Source organism: Mustelus asterias, chromosome 4, assembly GCF_964213995.1.
Source record: "Mustelus asterias chromosome 4, sMusAst1.hap1.1, whole genome shotgun sequence".
In the NCBI taxonomy this organism is placed as follows: Eukaryota; Metazoa; Chordata; class Chondrichthyes; order Carcharhiniformes; family Triakidae; genus Mustelus; species Mustelus asterias.
In genome coordinates this window covers 20923576-20946921 of record NC_135804.1, presented here as the reverse complement: position 1 = coordinate 20946921, position 23346 = coordinate 20923576, and the positions used below count along the sequence as shown (strand labels likewise).

Sequence of the window (23346 nt, the reverse complement as noted above, 5' to 3'; positions counted from 1 at the left end):
CTGTCTAAATGCTTTTTAAAAGACAAAATTGTACCTGCCTCTAGTATTTCCTTTCCTGAAGGACATTAGTGAACCAGATGGGTCTTTCTGATGATTGACAATGGCTTCATGGTCATCAGTAGATTCTTAATATGTTTTATTGAATTCAAATTCCACCATCTGCCATGGCAGGATTTGAACCGGGTCCCCAAAACATTAGCTATGTTTCTGGATTAATACTCTGGCGATAATACCACTAGGCCATTGCCTCCCTTCTGCTTGGGTCTCAGATTTACTGTTGTGACTCCATCAGAAATCAGCAAAACACTTAGAGCTGCTGCATTTGTGGATGAAAATATCTGTTTCTTGAGAGTTTGACTGATATTCTGCTGAAGTTACAGCAAAACTTCAGGAAGATCCTATGAAATTATCTTGCAATATGTATGGAATATAAAGCTCGACTTATTTTATGATGTTGACCTCTTTAAAAAGTCGGGTTAAATGAGGTTAAAGTAATTATTCACAGCTTTCTTCTTTCACAGGTACTGATGTGACCTATATTATCCAAGCTGGAGCTGTCACCCTTCACACCTTCACTGCGTTCCAAGGAAATATTCCTCAGAATGCCACAGTGGAAAGTGCTGCCCAGCATCAGATAGGTCCAGGCATACATCAGCTAACCATTCTAGCCAAGAATAATGTGACAACACAAGAAGTATCTCAGGATATTACAGTTCAGTTGGTGGAGCCAATCAAGGATTTGGTGGCTACGGTAAACTCGACTGTTTTGGAATTGGGAAATGATCTCACCATTAACGTCTCAGTCTCGTCTGGTGCCCCAATTGAGTTGCAGTTTGAATTTATTGGTTCCAATGAGACCTTTTCTGAAGCTATTGAAAATCCTGATGGAAAACTGGGGGCTTACAGCATTCAAATGAATTCTGAAGGTAACACACTTTCCCTTGCCTTTCAGCAGAATAGTTTACCAGAATGTCTGTATTTACCTGTTATTATTAACTGAATCATGACATGTTTCTATGATTATGCATCAGATGAGGATTGACTAGAGCCAAGATTGATATAAAATGGAGAAGTTAACATGTGGACATGGGCACATTTATAACTATTAAATTGTCAGAACTGTGGCCACACATTGTGCTGTTAATCTTGAGGGAGACCAGCAGAAACTTTGGGGAAATGATGCACATAGCCATTTTCAGGTACTTAGGTCTATAGTCTGGGGAAGAACCAGAATAATTCCTATGGATTTAGGGCCATTATCCTTAATGTGTTATCACTAAGGTGAATTTGATTGAATAATCTTTCCTGGTCCTGATGAAAACACAACTGCTTATTCAACTGGTCAACAATATAAATGAAAACAAGAAATCACTGTCCAATTTGACCGCCTAATCTGCTGATCTCATCTTTACTTTCTGTCTACCTGCAGGTACATTTTTAGTTAGAGGGAAAGCTGTCAACGCCTTTTCTCGTGTTAGTTTTAATGTTGGAAACATCACTGTTGTGGCAAATACTTCAGCTCTGACACACCATGGTATGGATGCTAGAGGTAACCCTTTCAAAATTTTATTTGCTTAAAAATAACATTAGTGCATCGAATAGTCCCTGGAGATTTTTGTCCCCTTGTACCTTCTCTCAGTTTGGATCATCAATGTAACACAGAACCATGCTTCTTATATCTATTCACCTCATACTCAGCTAATATAAATAGTTAGGATGTCAATCTAGACTCAATGGTAACACTCTTCCCTCTGGATTCCAGTCCCACCCTGGTGTCTTGAACATATCTTTGGTGTGCTCCTGGTGAGGTCTTGTGGTACAATTGGTGACAGGCTTGCCTCTGATCCAGAAGCTCTGAGTTTGACTCCCACCCAAGGACATGATGGCCAAGAAGGAGTGTTCATAATGTAGCCAAAACATGTTCGCTGGGATTCTCTGGCCTCCCCGTGGCGTTATTCTTAGCGGCAGGAGGCAGCGCGCCACTGGCCAGCAGTGGGATCTTCTGATCTCGCTGCTGTCAATGGGATTTCCCATTGATCTCACCCCACGCCGCCGGGAAACACATAGCTGTTCAGTCGTGATGACTGAGGCAGGGACACAATTCACTGCGCCGCAAGACCTCTTTGTTATGATAATGGTACCATATAAATACAAGTTGTTGTTGTAATCACTGAGAATCACCTGAACTTCTTTTATTTTCGCTAGCTTCCTCACACAATGAAAGCAAGGATCCATCCAAAATGTCTCCAGCAGAAGTAAGCTATTAATATTTATAATTCTGTTTGTAAGCATTTAAAACTTGTGTGGGAAAGATTTGTTCGGTCGACCTAATTTTCCCTTTTCTACAGATCCTTCTGACAGTTGGCAATCTAAAATTCCTCTCCTGTTGGATCTGCGACAGAATTTCTTGTTAATTTACGGTCACAGTGATGTTACTAAAACCTGCTTACACCTTGCTTTTCTGAAACCGAAATATCCCTCTCTCCCTCTCTTGTCAGATTGGAGAAATAAAGCAATCAGGTTATCAAAAGAGAAAATGCTGGAAAATCTCAGCAGGGCTGGCAGTGCCCGTAAGGAGAAAAAAGAGCTGACGTTTCGAGTCCTGATGACCCTTTGTCAAAGCTGTTATTAACTGTTATTAAGCTGTTGTTTAGGAGAGCTTTGACAAAGGGTCATCTGTACTCGAAACGTCAACTCTTTTCTCTCCTTACAGATGCTGCCAGACCTGCTGAGATTTTCCAGCATTTTCTCTTTTGGTTTCAGATTCCAGCATCCGCAGTAATTTGCTTTTATCTGTTATTTTAATCAGATTATTAGGTATTGTTCAGCATTTCATAGCTTTGCACATGTCACATGATGATCCCCTCTAACGTTACACCCTTGGTCACAATCTCATAAACAATTGCACACCTCCACTGGGACATGCTTTTAACATGGTAAATTATATGATTCTATCTGTGGAGTTATTGGCTGGAATTTTACCGCCCCGCCGGCCACGGGAATCGGAGCAGGCGAGGGGCGGACAATGGAAAGGTCCGTTGACCTCGGGTGAGATTTCATGGTTTTCGGGACGAGAGAGGCTGTAAAATTCTGCCCATTGACTCTGCACCGCTCCCACTCCACCGCTGTAGAACCACAGGACTGAATCTTTTGCCGACCGGTGGGTGGGGGAGGGGCAGGGGCAAGGGGGAGAGGGAAGCTGGTGGTGGGGGGACGGGGCGCGGTAATGTTAGAACGCACGTCCCCACTTTGCTGGTTCACTTTGCATCCATTCAACAGCCATCAGGCCATTAGTTGGCTTGAGGAGGGCCTTCTGCCCTCATTGGAGAGGATGCATCCAAATAGCCTTTTCTTCCTCCATTTTCAATATATTTGTATCTGGTAAAGAGAAATGCTCAAAGAAAATTACAAACAGTAGCAATACTTTTTAATGTCCTGATGATATAATTTTCTGGAGATTGATCTTCAAATCCTAGAAACCTCAAGCCCATCCTAGTGGGTTGGCAACCCTATGCTAAAGGAGGGAAATCCTACCCATTAATGGGTATCAATTGGCCCTGGGTGGGCAGACCCTCCCAGTGTCTGGGTAAAATCATCATGGGGGTAGGGGTGGTGCCAGGAACAAGTGGAGGGGTTGCCATGGGAGTCTCCTGTCCCTGCCAACTGCCCCAGAGGGGGCATAACATGCAGCCCATAGAATGGTGACAGCACAGAAGAAGGCCATTTGGCCCGTTGTGTCTAGGAAAGCACTCTGCAAGAGAAACCCACCTAGTCTCAATCCTCTGTGTCTTCCCTGTGCCCACCCCCCCACACAAATGTTTTCTCTTTAGATAATTATCCAACCCTCTTTTGAAGGCTTCAAGTAAATCTGCCTCCACCACACTCTCAGGCACTGAATTTCAATCCTAGCCCCTCCTGCATAAAATAGTCCATCTTCATGTTCCCATTGCTTCTTTCAGTAATCACATTAATATAAGAAGATGCAATACAGAGATTGACAGATATCTAGAGATGGATAACATTAAGGGATGTGGGAATAGTGCGGGAAAGTGGCGCTGAGGAATATGATCAGTCATGATCCAGTTGAATGGTGGAGCAGGCTTGAGAGGCTGAATGGACTCATCCTGTTCCTATGTTCCTAGAAGATGAGAAATAGAAGCCCCTCAGCCCCTTGAACCTTCTCAGCTATTGAATAATATCATAACCGATCTGATTGTGGTCTCAACTCTACTGTCTATCTGCTCCACAATACTCTTGTCTCAACTGTAGATCAAAAATCTGTTTATCGCCTTGAATGTATTCAATGATCCAGTCTGCACTGTCCTCTGTGGAAGAGAATTCCATAGATTCTGAGGGAAGAAATTCCTCCTCATTTCTGTCTTGAATAGGAGACCCCTTCATTCTCAAACTGAGCCTTTTAGTTCTAGATTCCCGCACAATATTATTGCCCTTCAAATGAAGCGCTGGGTCATTATTGCTTTTCAATTTATCAACTTGGCCAAAAGAAAGCTTTGCCGCCTTTTTCTTTTTCAGTCAGTTCTGAAAAGGGAACCAGATGAAAGACTAGAAAAACTTCAAGCTAAAATTAATGGTGGCCAACTCGAGGTGGCAAATCCTTTCTCCCAGCTTGTTTTGAGTGGAAGAAAATCGAAGAGTCGTGACATGAATGGCAGCAGTGAAATGGCTTTCCAGTGGTCATGTGGTATGTTGCTGAAGCACTTGGAATTTAAGGATGCTCGCTTGGTTAAAATCTGTATAATGCAATCCTAATTATTTTAAACATCTTTGTTAATCTTGGCAAAGTTATCACCACCTACCTTCAATTATGTGATTCAGGGGATGCGACGGCCTAGTGGTATTATCGCTAAACTATGAATCCAGAAACTCAACTAATGTTCTGGAAACCCGGGTTCGAATTCCACCATGGTGGAATTTGAATCCCATAAAAAAATATCTGGAATTAAGAATCTATTGATGACCATGAAACCATTGTTGATTGTCGGAAAAACCCACCCGGTTCACGAATGTTCTTTAGTGAAGGAAATCTGCCACCCTTACCTGTTCTGTCCTTCATGCTGCTCCAGAGCCACAGTAATATAATTGACTCTCAGCTGCCCTCTGAACAGGGGCAACTAGGGATGGGCAATAAATGCTGGCCAGCCAGCGACGCCCATGTCCCACAAATGAATTTTAAAAAATTATACTAAATTGCACTGAACCATTTCGGTTAAATTGACCGAAGTACCTTTTCCAACGTAGCTTCCTGAGCTACCTGCTTCAGGTCCAACCAAAGCAGGATTATTTCACTCAGCCTTTTTGACAATCCTTGGATGTTTGCTTAATGTCCCAATAGTTCATCAGCTCTCGACTGCTAATTTCTTTGATCCATTTTTCTTAGGTAATCTGCATCAGTCGCATTTATCATGTAGTCCTTCTTGCCTATTTCATAGTCCTGAGTATATGAGTGTGAGTTTTGACTGTAACTTTAGCAGAAACCCCAGAGAAATGGTTTAATTGATATCATTTCTCTGGAGATTCGAAGTACAGCAGTCAATTGAGAAATTCCTTGTGGATATTCACCCTCTGTCCTTTACACTTATCTACATTAAATTGCAGAGATGAATTGGTCTGTAGACCCTCCCAAATGTTTTGTTCCCCTGTAGTTTGGGCCCATCTAGCACTATATTAAATAGTAATGCCAGCGTGGTGTCATCCGTGAACGTGGAGGTGAACTCACCTTTATTCACTTCTGGGCAATTCCTGAAAATGTTGTGGAATTCTGATCCATGTGACCACTCATTCAGAGAAATTTCCACCTGTCCCAACAACTCAATCCATCTGAACCATCAGTACCCAAGTACATAAGATTAGTTTCTATCAGCTATCAAAAGTTTATTCAAATTCATGAATATCACATCTACACTCTTAATTTTTTCTATACTTTTTATTATTTATTAAAAAGTTTTATTAAATTGCTCTGGCATAACTATCCTTTTGTAAGTCCATGCTGACTCTTACCAATTATATCTTCCAATCTGCCTACATCACAACCTTCTCTTTGATAATTGATTCTAGAATTTGCCCATTTAGTGATCTGAAACATGGGCGGAATGGTAGCACAGTGGTTAACACTGCTGCCTCACAGTGCCAGGGACCTGGGTTTGATTCCCAGCTTGGGTCACTGTCTGTGCGGAGTCTGCACGTTCTCTGCGTGGGTTTCCTTCGGGTGCCCCAGTTTCCTCCCACAGTCCAAAAGACGTCCTGGTTAGGTGCATTGGCCATGCTAAATTCTCCCTCAGTGTACCCAAACAGACGTCAGGTATGGTGACTAGGGGATTTTCACAGTAACTTCATTGCAGTTTTAATGTAAGCCTACTTGTGACACTAATAAATAAACTTTCAAGCGGAATGCTTGAATATCATCTTCAGATTGCATGTTAATTAATGGCACTATCTTTGCTGCATTCCCGTTTCATCATGATTATCCCTTTTTTATGAGTGACAGTATCAATGTAGGTCTCTCAAATGGAGCTTAAATCAACAATTTTCTGCCTCAGCGTGCTAACAACTGAGCCATAACTCACACCACAAGACTGGGTAAAAAATAAATGCTCCTAGCCAGATAACTGGCCAAATGGGGTTGGGAAGAAGGTACATCCATGGGCCTGATCTGTTTTGATTTATTATTGTCACATGTATTGGGATACAGTGAAAAGTATTGTTTCTTGTGCATTATATAGACAAAGCATACTGTTCATAGAGTAGATAAGGGAGAAGGAAAGGAGAGGGTGCAGAATGTAGTGTTACAGTCATAGAAAGATCATCTTAATATAAGGTAGGTCCATTCAAAAGTCTGATGGCAGCAGGAAGAAGCTTCTTGAATCGGTTGGTACGTAATCTCAGACTTTTGCATCTTTTTCCCGACGGAAGAAGGTGGAGAGGATGTACAGGGTGCGCAGGGTCCTTAATTATGCTGGCTGCTTTTCTGAGGCAGCAGGAACTTTAGATGGAGTCAATGGATGGGAGACTGGTTTGCGTGATGGACTGAGCTACGTTCACAACCCTTTGTAGTTTCTTGTGGTCTTGGTCAGAGCAGGAACCATGCCAAGCTGTGACACATCCGGAGAGGATGCTTTGGTACATCTGTAAAAATTGATGAGAGTCGTAACGGACATGCTGAATTTCCTTAGCCTCTTGAGAAAGTAGAGGCATTGGTGGGCTTTCTTAACTATATCGTTGGCGTGGAGGGACCAGGATGGGTTGTTGGTAATCTGGGCACCTAGAAACGTGAAGCTCTCGACCATTAGGTTGGGGTAGGGGAGCTGAGGTGTGTTCCTGATTTTTGCCAGTGTGGGAGGAGCCCAGGTTGTTTAGGTGGGGTCCAAAGGAGCATTCTTCGTCCTCCCAGGCCTGCAAAAAAAAACCTTGCAAGAAACCTCTTGGCCTCCTCTTCAGCTGGACCACCAGCTGAGTCTGTGCAGAGAGTGCACAATGTTTGCCCTTCCCAATGGTATCTAAAATGGAAATTGTGTTGCTATGTACATCAGCAGACCCCAATATACACATTGAGAAGACCTTCCCTGTCTGAGTTAGGCAGACTCTCCAGCTATCCAGTGGAATGGCCTATCGAAGTTGCCATTGGATGGATCAGAAATGGGGATGAGCAGTCAGGTTTGATTTGATTTATTATTGTCACATGTATTAGTTAGTATACAGTGAAAAGTATTGTTTCTTGCATGATACAGACAAAGCATACCGTACATAGAGAAGGAAAGGAGTGAGTGCAGAACGTAGTGTTACAGTCATATCTAGGGTGTAGAGAAAGATCAACTTTGTAGAGTTTTAAAAGCATAAAACGAGAGTGAAAGATAGAATTGGAGGGCACAGCTTGCAAGAAGGCGCGTCGCTCCAGTACCATGATATTTATAAAGGCACCGTCGCTCTCTTTCCACCTAACAGTGCCAGTAAAAATCTATCCTAAAGCTGTGGGTGAGAAAGGAAATAATGATGGAGTGGGTAGAAGGGTCTCTAATATCCCTCCCTCCTCCCCCCTTTCCCTCTCCCTCTCTACCACCTTCTCTTTCCTGCCTCCTTAGCTCAGTGATGCTGTTTCCCCAAAAAACGTTCCTGACCTGTAAAGTGCCTTTGGTCTTGGCCTCTCGTCTGCAACGCCATGATGGAAGATCACCTAATTTTAGTTCAAGCACCAAAGTAAATCACCCCGGGATGTAATTATTTACGGTTGGGCACATTAACAGTGAAGTGTTAATGAGAAGTGATTTTGATTTTGCACTGATGTTAAGTGTGTATCATGTGAACCAGGCGTTCAGGTTGGAACTGACACTGATGAGCTGACAGCAGAACCCTTGTGATGTAGAATGGTGGTGGTTCACAATGAGTGTCTCCGGGCAAACTCAGGTTACAATGTATTTTTTTTATGATTAGCCCTAATGCTTTTTCAGTTACAAACACAATTTGCAGCTGACTCACATATCAATAACAGATGGGGCTTCATTGTTTTCTACACGTTATCTCTTGTCTTTGAAGGTGTATGCTGGCCATTGTGGGACACCTGTGTGCAGAACAACCATATTGATACAGTGCATCAGGATCTGACCATCCATCCGTCCTGCCTACCTCCACCTAACTCTTTCATCTCAATCAGACTAACTGTAAGTAAACCTGGCACAATGAACAGTACGGCAGAGAAGTGTCTGATCTTCACCAAGAGGAGCAAAAAGGGCATGAACATCAGGTATGGGATAACATTTGGATCGAGGATTACTGTGTGCAGGATGGCTAGTTAGTGAGCTAAGTCATTTTCATATGCTGCTTAGCACAAATGATAGCAGATATCCAAGCAATCTGCAATCCAATTTCAGTAATACTATCACATGGTTAGTTTGCAGACTTTATATAAATATCACAGAATCATCATCATAGAACAACTACAGTGCAGAAAAAGGTCATTCGGCCCATTGAACCTGCACCAACAACAATCCCACCCAGGCCCTATCCCCGTAACCCCACATATTTACCCTGCTAATCCGACTGACACTAAGGAGCAATTTAGCATGGCCAACCCACCTAACCCACACATCTTCGGAGTGTGGGAAGAAACCGGAGCACTTGGAGGAAACCCACGCAGACACTGGGAGAATGTGCAGACTCCACACGGACAGTCACCAAGGCTGGAATAGAACCCGGGTCCCTGGCGCTGTGAGGCAGCAGTGCCAACCACTGTGCCACCGTGCCGCCCTATCTAACATGTCAATAGCAGCAGTAGAGTAATTACTCGGATTCTTTAGCGCTGTGAGGCAACAGTGCTAACAATTGTGCCACCGTGCTGCCCAAAATATATATCAGATCTAATCATAGTCTTGGTTTGGATTTCAAATGCTTTGTCATTGAGTACTACTTAACCCAGGGGTAGCATTTCCTGGCAGATTTTTGTTTTTGCTATTTTTAATCATTTCCATGCTTGGCATGACAGAAATTCCAGCCGCCTACTAGATGGCTATCATTTAGTATGTGTATACTGAATCATGCTTAGATTAGAGGCTCTCAGTTCTAGACTGTTATCCTCAACAGCTAAGTTTATTTATTAGTCACAAGTAACTTACATTGCAATGAAGTTACTGTGAAATTCCCCTAGTCGCCACACTCTGGTGCCTGTTCGTGTCAATGCACCTAACCCACACATGTTTCAGACTGCGGGAGGAAACCGGAGCACCCGTAGGAAACCCACGCAGACACAGAGAGAACGTGCAAACTCCACACAGACAGTGACCCAAGCCGAGAAACGAACCCAGGACTCTGGCACTGTGAGGCAGCAGTGCTGAACACTGTGCCACCACTGTGCCACTATGCCGCCCTTCTATCAGTTTACTTTAGAGTTGAATTCATACTGAGGTATGAATGGACATCATTAGACATTGTGGTTTGTAGTTTGTTGTTTCCCATTGAAATCATTCTGGCCAAGAAGTATTTTCTCGATATTTTTCCCTGGAAAGATGCGAAGAATGAACACAGACCATAAGCAACAAAGTTAAGGTAATATAAATGGAATGGGTATAATGGCATCAGTCCAGAGATTGTGATATTTTAGAACCCACCAATAGCTGAATTTTGTTCTCTGACATTATAAGGATTTATTGTCCCAGAAGATGGTGCAGGATGCATGATGTAATAAGAATGAGACTATAATCAGATCTTGGACTTAGTTCACCCATAGTCAAGCAGCATAAATTTGAAGTCCACTCAGATTTGATGATGAGGGCACAGGTAACCCCAGGAAATAGACACATCCAACTGTCAGTCAATTCTGACATGGAATGAATTTGAGCCCATGTTCTCCGTCCGAGGCGCATGTACAAAATCCAGAGAGACGCAAAAAGCACAGTTCACGCTGGCGAGTTTCCAAATCCAATTTTCCAGCCCCCTCATTGGCAGAGTGGCATGAAACATGCCATGGGAAGCTCATGCCAATACATTAGCATGTCACTAGCAAGGATGGTCTCCGGGACTTCCCCCTCACCAGATGTTCAGCGAGCGCCAGAGTGACATTTACAACAGCTACACCCTGGATGTGAACTTGTCGTGAGGGTCTCCCCGGGGGCATAAAGGTGAATAAAGCCCCCGGGGAGAGGGGCGTGGCCAGACAGTGACATGGCAATGCCACCTGGCACAGGGCACCGCCAGGGTGGCACCATGCCCATGCCAACCTATCATTGCCAACCTGTGCCAAGGGGCTGGCGGGCCCCAGTGGCAGTTTCATGGGGAGGGGGGGTTTCATTCAGATTTGGTTGTGCATTGGGAGTGGATAGAGAGGCAGGGGATGCAGGAAGGGGGGGCCGAGGGGGAAGGAGCCAATGATCGGGCGGAAGGGGGGGTGGGGGGAACAGAGAACAGAAAGAAGCCAATGATCAGAAGGATGCGGGGAAGGGGCTGACGATCAGGGGAAGGTTGAAAGGGCCAATGATTGGGGGCTGGGAGGGGAAGGAACCGATGATTTGGGGGAGGAAGGGATGATCAGAGAGAGAGGGGGACGAGAAATGCCTACTCTAATTGGGGGTGGGGAGGGGAGCCCCTGAGACCCCCGTGGTGAGCTTGGGGGGAGGTTTATTCCTGTTCTGATCAGGGCACCCTTTAAAGATGGTACCCCAATCTCAGTGCAGCTGGCGTGTTGAGGCACCCCCCCTCCCCCCAGCCCCCCACCTCCCCGCATGATAGCGTGAAACACACCCCCTTGATTTTTTTGGGCAGAGTGTTGTGAGATCTGGAGAGGAAATCGACCAGGTTCCCTGAAGGAATATTAGCAATGGTCACCTAAGTAGAAAATGTGTGCAATCCAAATATGACTTCTCATTTATTCAAAAATTACACTTGATATCCTCAAAATATGACAACAGCCTGTGTTTATAAAGCAGCTACACAGTGAAACATCCCCAAGTGTTTATGCTCCTGTGAAAGATAAATCTTTTGTTGGAATAACTTTGGTTGTCTATAGCAGTCATTAAGTTGAAGATGAAACCGAGTTTTCCTGTGCAATATCTTAGATGTGAGAACAACTGCAATCCAGTTGACTCTTCAGAAAACGTTACATTGACTGTCGATTGTCAAGATTGCAAGAATCCAATCAAATATAAATGGTACAGAGTGAATCCTTCAAACCAACAGGTAAAGGGGGAAAAACAGGCAACTTAATTTATATTGTGTTATAACCAAGTCTGGTGGGGTGAATAATTTCCTCTTTTCCGCTCCTGAAGTTGGCTATAATGGAGTTTGAACTTATTGGAAAAAGTTGTAATTTTTCAATTCAGTACGACAATATTTAAAACTATCGAAGAAATCAGCCAGCCAGATTTCTTGCGTTAACAAGTAAGGGGTTAGTTTTAAGTCTTAAAAACTCACTCAGGTAAAAATATAAGACTTAGTAAAAAGTGAAGACACTGCCCGGTACCCATGACATACACTGATATTCACGAGCATGTAAAGATAGAACAAATTACAGGGTGGAGGAAGTGGGATTGATTAGAGTTAAAGCCTGCATGAAAAAAAAAAGTTCTGACATTCCTTTGGTGGTCTTGAAATTCCGGGTGTTGCGGATGATGAAAGCTAATTGTTTTTCTGGAGACAGTGGGGCGATCTTACCAAAAACATTCTAAGTTCTGAACAAGCGTGAAAACAGAAGAAATTAAGTTTCTTTGAGCGACTTAAAAATCGAATCTAACCTGACTTAGTCAAACAAATTAGCAAAATTTGGTTTCCACAAGTAGGGGAAGTGGGTAGGGCTTAGCTCGCCCAAAAGCCGGCTGATAGCAGCAGAGGGCACCATTGTGCCTGTGCAAATCTCTGTGTCCTGTGAACACAGAGATCTGTCACAGCCTTCCCCCCAGCTATAGACGGCCATCGTTGTCCATCACTGCACCCCCACCATGCTACCACATGGCTCCCCAGCCGATCATTGCCCCTCCTGCCCAGACCCATCTTCTCCCCCCCCCCCCCGCACAGACCAATCGTGGCTGAATCCACAACCCCCACTGATCGCTGTTGCAGAATGGCAGCAGTCTCCCCCCTCCCCCCCGACCAATCGCTTTGCAAAGTGTACAGTGGTCCCCCCCCCGCCCCCGACTAAATGGTCTGGCCCCACCCTTCAGGCCCCACCCTTTTGGCACTGCCCCCTTGGCACTGTCCAGTGTCTGGTGGGCACTACCAAGGTGACAGGCTGGTAGTGCCAGGGTGCCCAGGGTGCAGTCCTAGAGTGCCAGGCCAACAGTACCAGACTAGCACTGCCCAACATACACCCTCCCTCTGCCCCTGACCGCTCAGGGGGCTTCTTTGGCATCCGATTCTAACAGCAAGGCCATGGTCAAGGCCATCATGACAATCTACCATAGCATTTAAATATAGAGATCAGCCTCATACCCTTTTCGGGCGCAAGGCTGATCTTGCCAGATATATTTTAATAAGTTTAAATGGAATAACTTCTCAAGAAAGTGAGAGGGCATGGGATCCAAGGGGCTGTTGCCTTGTGGATCCAGAACTGGCTTGCCTGCAGAAGGCAGAGAGTGGTTGTAGATGGGTCTTTTTCTGAATGGAGGTCGGTCACCAGTGGAGTGCCTCAGGGATCTGTTCTGGGACCCTTGCTGTTTGTCATTTTCATAAATGACCTGGATGAGGAAGTGGAGGGATGGGTTGGTAAGTTTGCCGACGACACGAAGGTTGGTGGTGTTGTGGATAGTTTGGAGGGACGTCAGAAGCTGCAGCATGGCATAGATAGGATGCAAGACTGGGCGGAGAAGTGGCAGATGGACTTCAACCTGGATAAATGTGTAGTGGTACATTTTGGCAGGTCAAATGGGATGAAGGTGTATAATATCAAGGGTAAGACTCTTAGCAGTGTAGAGGATCAGAAGGACCTTGGGGTCCGGGTCCATAGGACTCTTAAATCAGCCTCGCAGGTAGAGGAGGTGGTTAAGAAGGCGTACGGTGTGCTGGCCTTCATCAATCGAGGGATTGAGTTCAGGAGTCGGGAGTTAATGATGCAGCTTTATAAGACCCTCGTCAGACCCCACTTAGAGTACTGTGCTCAGTTCTGGTCGCCTCATTACAGGAAGGATGTAGAAATTATTGAAAGGGTGCAGAGAAGATTTACAAGGATGTTGCCTGGATTGGGTGGCATGCCTTATGAGGATAGGTTGAGGGAGCTTGGTCTTTTCTCCTTGGAGAGATGAAGGATGAGAGGTGACCTGATAGAGGTGTACAAGATGTTGAGAGGTATAGATCGGGTGGATTCTCAGAGGCTTTTTCCCAAGGCTGAAATGGCTGCTACAAGAGGACACAGGTTTAAGGTGCTGGGGAGTAGGTACAGAGGAGATGTCGGGGTAAGTTTTCACTCAGAGGGTGAGAGGAATCGGCTGCCGTCAATGGTGGTGGAGGCAAACTCGATAGGGTCTTTTAAGAGACTTCTGGATGAGTACATGGAACTTAATAGGATTGAGGGTTATAGGTAAGCCCATATATAAGCCTAGGTAGGTAGGGACATGACCGGCGCAACTTGTGGGCCGAAGGGCCTGTTTGTGCTGTAGTTTTTCTATGTTCTAACTAGGCTTGACGCTATAATCTGCCCACAATGCACCACTCGCACCTGCCCACCCTGCCCACCCAGCAGCGTGACATCATGCCGATGCAAATCATACTGGTTTTCAAAAGCAAAAACCAGCCGTGATGACCATGCTGGGGCGCGGAGATGCATGTTGGACCTCAAGGTTGAGGGGCTAGGCTAGGCATTTTCACTTGGCACCTTGGCAGTGCCCTTTATAAAGGGCGCCCAATTTCAGAGTCCCAGAATTGCTGGTGTGTTTAGGCCCCGCCCCTTCAGCTGGCTGTGTGATCCCTGCCAGCACTTTGAAATTTAAGTGCAGTTTAATCAGGCGCAAATAAGCGTCTGTGAAGCCGGCGAGTTTCACACAGCTTTTCCTGCCTGATCCAGCACTCTGTAATTTTGGTTAAAATCACATCTCGTGTTCTTGCAGTTCAAGCTGCTTCTTTTATTTTTAAAAAAGCAATCCAAAACATTACACCAGCAGATGAATTAACGATTAATATTCCACATTGCACGTGACACATCACAGAATCACAGAATCCCTACAGTGCAGAAGGAGGCCATTCGGCCCATCAAGTCTGCACCAACCACAATCCCACCCAGGCCCTATTCCCGTAACCCATATATTTACCTTGCTAATCCCCCAACACTCGTACATCTTTGGACTGTGGGAGGAAACCGGAGCACCCGGAGGAAACCCATGCAGACACAGGGAGAACGTACAAACTCCACACAGACCTTGACCCGAAGCCGGAATTAAACTCGGGTCCCTGGCGCTGTGTGGCAGCAATGCTAACCACTGTGCCATCGTGCCGCCCACGAGGCATCATCGTGACAATTAGCATCACATTTAATCTTATTTTACTTTTGAAAATCTCGTAACGTGTAGGTATATTTCTTGTTTTAGATCAAGCTGCCTTCTGCTTGTATTATCAAACAACAAAACATCGCTCAGGAATCATTGACATTAATGAAGGAAAACACAAATGTGTTGGTCTTGGGAAATGAGGAACTGGTTAAGTTTGCTCCAGTTTTAAAAGTGAGAGCAGTAGGTAAGTCAGACTGATCTTCTTTACAACCAGCACTGCTTTTGAACAATATTGAAAAGAATAATTATTTGATTCATAGCAAACAGTTCCAAATTGAATCAACTGAAATGCTTACAAAAGGAACTTAAGAGGGAAATTAGAAGAGCAAGAAGGGGTCATGAGAAGGCCTTGGCAGACAGGATAAAGGAAAACCCCAAGGCATTCTACAAGTATGTTAAGAGCAAGAGGATAAGATGTGAAGGAGTAGGACCTATTAAATGTGACGGTGGGAAAGTCTGTATAGAACCGGTAGAAATGGCAGAGGAACTCAATGAATACTTTGCTTCAGTATTCACAGTGGAAAAGGATCTTGGTAGTTGCAGCGCAGACTTGCAGTGGACTGAGAAGATTGAGCATGTGGACATTAGGAAAGAGGATGCGTTGGAGCTTTTGAAAAGCATCAAGTTAGATAAATCGCCGGGACCGGATGGGATGTACCCCAGGTTACTGTGGGAGGCGAGGGAAGAGATTGCTGAGCCTCTGGCGATGATCTTTGCGTCATCAATGGAGACGGGAGAGGTTCCAGAGGATTGGAGGATTGCGGATGTGGTTCCGGTATTCAAGAAAGGGAGAAGAGATAGCCCGGGAAATTATAGACCAGTGAGTCTAACCTCAATGGTTGGTAAGTTGATGGAGAAGATCCTGAGAGGCAGGATTTATGAACATCTGGAAAGGAATAGTATGATCAGAAATAGCCAGCACAGCTTTGTCCAAGGGAGATCATGCCTTACGAGCCTAATTGAATTTTTTGAAGATGTAACTGGACACATAGACGAGGGAAGAGCGGTAGATGTAGTTTAAATGGATTTCAGCAAGGCGTTTGATAAGGTGCTCCATGCAAGGCTCATTGAGAAAGCGAAGGGGCATGGGATACAATGGGACATTGCCTTGTGGATTCAGAACTGGCTTGCCCACAGAAGGCAAAGAGTGGTTGTAGATGGGCCTTTTTCAGCATGGAGGTCGGTCACCAGTGCAGTGCCCCAGGGATCTGTTCTGGGACCCTTGCTCTTTGTGATTTTTATAAATGACCTGGATGAGGAAGTGGAAGGATGGGTTGGCAAGTTTGCTGATGACGCAAAGGTTGGTGGGGTTGTGGATAGTGTAGAGGGATGTCAGCAGTTGCAACGAGACATAGATAAGATGCAAGACTGGGCGGAGAAGTGACAGATGGACTTCAACCCAGATTAGTGTGTGGTGGTTCATTTTGGCAGGTCGAATTGGATGAAAGAATATAATATTAAGGGTAAGACGCTTGGCAGTGTGGAAGATCAGAAGGATCTTGGGGTCCGGGTTCTTAGGACGTTCAAAGCAGCGTCGCATGTGGAGGCTGTGGTTAAGAAGGCGTATGGAATACTGGCTGTCATCAATAGAGGAATTGAGTTTAAAAATCGGGAGATAATGCTGCAGCTGTATAGGATCCTGGTCAGACCCCACCTGGAGTACTGTGCCCAGTCCTGGTCGCCTCATTACAGAAAGGATGTGGAAGCCATAGAAAGGGTGCAGAGGAGATTTACAAGGATGTTGCCTGGATTAGGTGGCATGCCTTATGAGGATAGGTTGAGAGAGCTAGGTCTTTTCTCCTTGGAGAGGCGAAGGATGAGAGGTGACCTGATAGAGGTGTATAAGATGTTGAGGGGTATTGATAGAGTGGATTCTCAGAGGCTTTTACCCAGGGCTGAAATGGTTGCCACAAGAGGTCACAGGTTTAGGGTGCTGGGGAGTAGGTACAGAGTAGATGTTAGGGATAAGTTTTTCACTCAGAGGGTGGTGGGTGCGTGGAATCGGCTGCCAGTAGTGGTGGTGGAGGCGGATTCGATAGGGTCTTTTAAGTTCATGGAAGTTAGTAAGATAGAGGGTTATAGGTAAGCCTAGTAGGTAGGGACATGTTCGGCACAACTTGTGGGCCGAAGGGCCTGTTTGTGCTGTAGCTTTTCTATGCTCTAACTTAAAGATGGCTTCTGGGCAGTCAGCTCACTAGGGAACTCTTCATTCTGTACCTCTATTCTTGTCCAGCTACTACCTTTGCATCCACTGTCTCCTCACATCCATCATTTGAGTTCCCCTGACTCTAATCATGAATGCATTTTAGTTCAAAATATAAGTTAACATAGACCGTGCTTGCTCGATTTGAGCTTTGGATCTTCTCTCAAATTTGGTTTCCAAATTCCTTGACTTCTCTGGATATGAAGACTACATTTCTGCACTTGACTTCACTGTATCTCAGCTGTTGTTGAGCGCCCATTGCACTGTTGCTCTGTTATTAAATAACATTGATCACTTTACAGCCTTTCCTCCAACCCTCCCCACAACCCTTCTGAATATCTGCACTCATCAAATTCTGATCTCTTGATTTTTTTGCTCCACCATTGTTGGCCATGTCTCCAGCTGCCTAGGCTCCAACCGCTGGAATTCACTCCCTAAACTCTCCCTCTCTATTTCTTTCTTGTAAGATGTTCCTCAAAGCTTATCTCTTTGACCAAGCTTTTGGTCAGATGCCCCAGTATTGTTTTATGTCAAAATTTGGTTAAAGCTTTGTATAATGCTCAGGTGAAGTTCTTTATAATGTTTTATTACAATGCTTATTACAGAGTTGTTATATTGTAGAGCATTAAAGGCACCATATAAATAAGACATGACGTTGTTATCCATCATGATTAATTGTGTTAAAGAGCCAACTCAAAAAATATTGGTCCAAATTTCTTCTAACTGGCTTAGAACAGTTGTTAATCCTACCAGTGTGGTCAAGTTGAATTAGCGTTAAATTCCCTGGTCTAATTCACATCTCCAAAGTCTGGATTTGTGGGCACAGAGGTATACCAGACTAAAGGGCTGCCATGAGCAAAGATAGTAATGGTCAGCTGTGGCCTGAAATATAGCTCATTGGAGACTAGCTATAATGCTGATATATCGGAAATACACTGTAGAACAGCACAAGAGAGCAACCTTCCCTTCATGTACCTGCAGTGTTGTTATGATCTCAGCAGCCATAAAACAAAAATACGAGGCAGGCTTGCTCGCTCACCTCAGTCAGACTCATGCCTGCGCCAGGGTTTTCTCTTTGCTTCATTTGTCCTGGGACTTATTGATGTCCTGGCCCGATAACTTTGACAAAGGTTGCTGTTGTGTTGAATTGCCTGCAAAAAGCTTGCCACATATTAGTCTCCTTGTGGGCAGCTCTCCTTTAATATTCCTTTAAATTTCACCAAAATACAATATTTTCCCCTCATCACTAGTGTCGTCTTTCAACACTAACCATAGCAAATGTATGTTTCTCAAACCTTCTTTTAGCTAATCCACTTGTAAAACAAACATTAAGAAAAGTAAAAAACAAATTCTTGATAGCAGCCCCAACAACTGTTCCTGATTTTGTGAAGCATTGCACTTTTACGGCGAACAACCCAATGATTCTATTTGCCTGACAGTGCAGGGAAATCCCTGGATTTGCTGCAGTGTAAAACATGAACCATGTGCACTGACGCTATGATTGGCCTCGTATGACTGGTCAGTGGATGGCTAATGTTGGTTAGGTGTCCATTCAAAAAGACGTGTGCCTGAGTTTGGCTGACTGATGTTGCTGGGTTTGGTTCCTAATTGTCTGATCACAAAACGAAAGATATTGGGCAGAATAATAGCTCCCAAATCTGGGGCGTTCCCTGAATCCGGAGATGTATTATCAGCTATGATAACATCGGGCGGCGTTCCTGATGCAATCACACCCATTTTGTATAATATGGCAGGCAGAGGAGCTTAAAAGTCTGAACTCCACCCATCCTGGCTTCCTCCGGGTACTCTGGTTTCCTCCCACAGTCCAAAGGTGTGTGGGTTAAGTTGATTGGCCATGCTAAATTCCCAGGACCATATATATCTGAGAGATCAGCACTGTGGTCTCGCTTCTCTTGAAAAATGTCCAAGTGCACTTACTAGCAGTTTCAGGTTATTTTATGGCAGGCTGCCTGCCCATTGTTAGCTAAGTGGGTGCCAGTTCATCCGTCACATGCTCATTCTGCCAAGCACAACCAATACACCTGGACCAAAGCTTTAAATGCACAATGACACTGCCAAAGACAGCTGTGTCCTTGTTGAATTATGTTGCCTTTGAAGTCCAGCTAAACTGATTTCCCTCTTGTATTTGCGAGCGTGCTCTGTGGCCCACAGACTGAGGTCTTACTCAGCCTGGACACCTTCATTAGGTCAATGAGCTTTTCCTGGCATTGGGACCATTTGCTTCTGACCAACACTGCTGACCCCCTTTGCCACCACCTCCCAAACTGAACGTGTTTAGCTCAATTTCCCCCTCTTCCCAGGGGTAGGCATCAGCTACCTATGTCAGACAGAGACTACACATAGAAGGACACTGAGGGAGTTCTTGTTGAACCTACGGGCTGATTTGGCCATTCTCTCGTGCATCTCCCCTTGCTTCGATGGCACAGACATCTTTAGAGGAAAACATAGATAACAGCTCCATGTGAGGAAGTGGTGAACTTGTTCATGTTAAAATAGAATGCCAGCTCTAATCAGTGCAAATGTCTGGAGGCAGTAGAACTAGGTGACATAGTGGTATTGTTGCTGGATTAGTAATCCATAGACTCGAGGTCTGTGAGGACCTGGATTCAAATTCCACCATGACAGATATTGAAATTGGAATTCAATAAAAATTTGGAATTAAAAGTCTAATGATGATCATAGAACCGTTGTTAATTGTTGCTAAAAACCCGTCTGGTTCACTAATGTCCTTTAGGGCAGGAAATCTGCCGTTCTTACCCGGTCTGGCCTACATGTGACTCCAAATCCACAGCAATGTGGTTGAATTTTAAATGCCCTCTGAAATGGCCGAGTGAGACACTCAAGTTAGATTAGCAATGGGCAATAAATGTTGCCCCAACCAGCGATGCCCACATCCCATGAATGAATAAAGAAAAGTATGTGTGAGATAAAATTGTATATTCGTTTAACTTGTGTCTTTTGCTTTAGGGATAAGCGAAAATGGCGATTATAAATACAAAGATTACATTGTTAACATGATGCCTCCACTACCGGTGCCAACCTGCAATGTTTTTCCCAGAGAAGGATCTACAGTCTCGACAAAATTCAGCATCAAATGTACCGTCACCTGCAGCTCCAACTCATCCTGCAGTTCTTCAGGCCTTACATACTGTTTCTTTGTAAAACCAGGTAACAGTTATTTTGATGAGTTTGGGTTTTAAGATTTATTTGGACTTTGAACAACCTGGAATGAAAATTTCAATTCTCAGTCCAATATACCTGATGGTCACAAAAGTCTCTCCTGAGAGAAAACCACCAAGACCCATTGTTAACTTTTCTGCAACACACCAAGTATTGTTAGATTGGTAAATTTCCCATGGTAAATCTTTATGCCCTGCAGGAGGGAAAGAATGTCATTATTTATTGCAGTGGCAGCTGATCTTTCTCCTTTGTTTCTTCTCCATGGAAGGACGTGAGACAGTGAGAAAGTTAGGTGGAATCTCTGCTGACAGAGAAACAATTGCGGCTAAAGATTAAAAGAATAAAAAAGGGCAAACTCTGGAATATGTGCTGGAAACATAGAATGTTCTTATTCATTCAAATGATAGGGGCTGACTCAGCCAGCATTCATTGCCCACCCCAAATTGCCCTTGAGGAAGTGGTGGTGACCTGCCTTCTTGAACTGCTGCAGTCCCTGTGATGCAGGTAAACCCACAATGATGTTAGGGATGCAATTTCAGGCTTTTGACCCTACCTCAGTGAGGAAACGGTGATATCTTCCCAAGTCAGGATGCTGAGTGGCTTGGAGAGGAAATTCCAGGTGATGGCATTTCCATGTGTCTGCTGTTCTTGTCCTTCTGGATCGTAGTGGTCATGGGTTTGGAAGGTGCTGCCTAAGGAAACTTGGTGAGTTCCCGCAGTGCATCTTAAAGTTTTATTTATTAACGTCACAAGTACGCTTACATTAACACTGCAATCAGATATATTGGACTGTGAAAATCCCCTAGTCGCCCCACATTCTGGCACCTGTTCAGGTACACTGAGGGAGAAAAATAGCACTGCCAATGCACCTTTCAGACTGTGGGAGGAAACCAGAGCACCCGGAGGAAACCCACTCAGACACGGGGAGAATGTGCAGACTCCACACAGACAATGACCCAAGCTGGGAATCGAACCCAGTTCCCTGGCGCTGTGAGGCAGTAGTGCTAACCACTGTACCACCATGCAATGGTGCACACTGCTGCCATTGTTCGTCAGTTGTGGAGGGATTGATTGCTTGTGAAAGGGGTAGTAACAAGCGGGCTGCTTTGTCCTAGATGGTGTCAAACTTCCTGAGTGTTGGAATTGCAAGTGGAAAGTATTGCTTCAACTAACTTGTGTCATTTAGATGATAGACAGGTTTTGGGGAGTCAGGAGGTGAGTTACTCTCCACAGGATTCCTTGCCTTTGACCTGCTCTTGCAGCCACAGAGAAATTTACAGTAATGATAATTTATTATAGTGCTGCTGATATCATTGCCTAAGCCTGCAGCTTTTCAAAATAAAACTTTGCTTCAAAATGGAGGCATGAAGCCTCCTTAAAATATTTAACCTACTTCCTGAGAGTGGTTGGTCACCTAATGCTCACCAGCCTTGACCCAGTTCTGTTCATCCGGAAAGTGGGTGGGTTTGGAGGTGAGCTAGGGTTGTGTGGCCCATATTTTTATTTTTAACTTGCATCCACTCTAGGGATTTTAAAATTCCTTCCATAAAATCAGAGAAATAAATTATTATTTGAGTGTAGCAACAAAGCAACCATCAATTATGGATGCTGAATTGTGGAAACATATTTAAACTTTAAATGACAATGAGAGAAAATATTTTTGAACGACCATCAAATTAGCAAGAGTGAAGGTTGAAACAAGAGCAACCTGGCCCAACAATAACATAAGAGACATAGATGTGAAACCCCTCAAGCTGGATATTAATAATAGTTTCAGAATTTAACAAGTATGTTTTAATTGGGGGTTAGTTTCATTTTGTGGATCGTCTGGACAGGATTTGATTTCAGTCTAGATTTATAAAATCTTGAATGAGGAGATTGTTTGGCCCATCCTACCTCTGCCCCTTAGAAACATAGAAAATAGGAGCAGGAGTAGGCCACTCGGCCCTTCGAGCCTGCTGCACCAACATAAACATGGCTGATCCTCTATCTTGACAACATACTCCAGCACTCTCCCTATACCCTTGTGACCTGTTCTTTCCCCATACCCCTGCTATTTTTACCCTTCCAGTCTTTATCCAATTCCCTTTTGAAATTTCCTCTTGAATCTGCATCCTCTATCCATCCAGGCAGAGAGTTCTGGATCATAATGTATTTGATGTCTTTTCAGATGTTCCTTTACACTGCGGACCTCAGCCGACCTTGCCACCTACTTACTTACCACTGGGAGACCCAAAGAATGATAACCAGTTGAATATTACAGTTACTGTCAGAAACAGTGCCGGCTCCTTTACCAGTATTCTTGTCACAGCAACGGTATGTTGTTCTCAGTGCCTTTTTACCTTGCAATAATGAATTTCTGGAAGGAGTAAGTGGTTGGAAACAGAGCAGAAATGTTTTGTTGAAATCCAAGGGAAGAAAAAATAGTTGCTGCAAATCTGAAATAAGATAGAAGCTACTAAGTGCTTTAACTTCCTCTTTTGAAAACCACTTATTCCTTTTGAAGCAACCACAGGCTGTCAATCAGGCTGAGAATCTTTGTAAACATTGTGATTAGGATCAGTGGAGGTACTTGAGATGCATTTAAGCATGAAAAGAAATGAAAATAAGCACAGCCCACTTGTACATGAATAGAAATCTATTGATGGAATGAAATGGGTTTCAATGGTTTCAGTTTGTTCGGAAGTCACAGAAACTTCAAATCAAAGCTGTGTGAATACATTGGGGCTGAGCAAATTGGAGCCCCCCACCCCCCACTCCCCGCCTGCCAAGTGAAATTGACAAATCCTCTTTGTCAAAGGACTTCAAAGGGGGCTGCTCTGACAGGAAGAAAGGGAAATTTCTGCTGCAGAGGGAGTGCTGCAGTGATATTCAAGGCTGCTAGATGACCAGGGGGCCTGGAGTTTAAAATGACCTGGTCGCTTCAACATTTTCACAGCTGACAGGCAGGAATGCAGATGTTGGTCA

General features: G+C 44.4%; 1 protein-coding gene across 1 annotated transcript in view; it reads left to right on the top strand.

Annotated features, from left to right (window-relative positions):
* LOC144492987 (polycystin-1-like protein 2) overlaps positions 1 to 23346 on the top strand; it is a 139521-nt gene that overhangs the window by 32465 nt on the left and 83710 nt on the right. Inside the window, exons 7-15 of the mRNA XM_078211742.1 lie at positions 522 to 926; positions 1430 to 1549; positions 2206 to 2255; positions 4534 to 4702; positions 8548 to 8755; positions 11559 to 11679; positions 15015 to 15159; positions 20167 to 20367; positions 22550 to 22695. Coding sequence (XP_078067868.1) covers positions 522 to 926; positions 1430 to 1549; positions 2206 to 2255; positions 4534 to 4702; positions 8548 to 8755; positions 11559 to 11679; positions 15015 to 15159; positions 20167 to 20367; positions 22550 to 22695 — 1565 coding nt within the window. The remainder of the gene's footprint in view (positions 1 to 521; positions 927 to 1429; positions 1550 to 2205; positions 2256 to 4533; positions 4703 to 8547; positions 8756 to 11558; positions 11680 to 15014; positions 15160 to 20166; positions 20368 to 22549; positions 22696 to 23346) is intronic.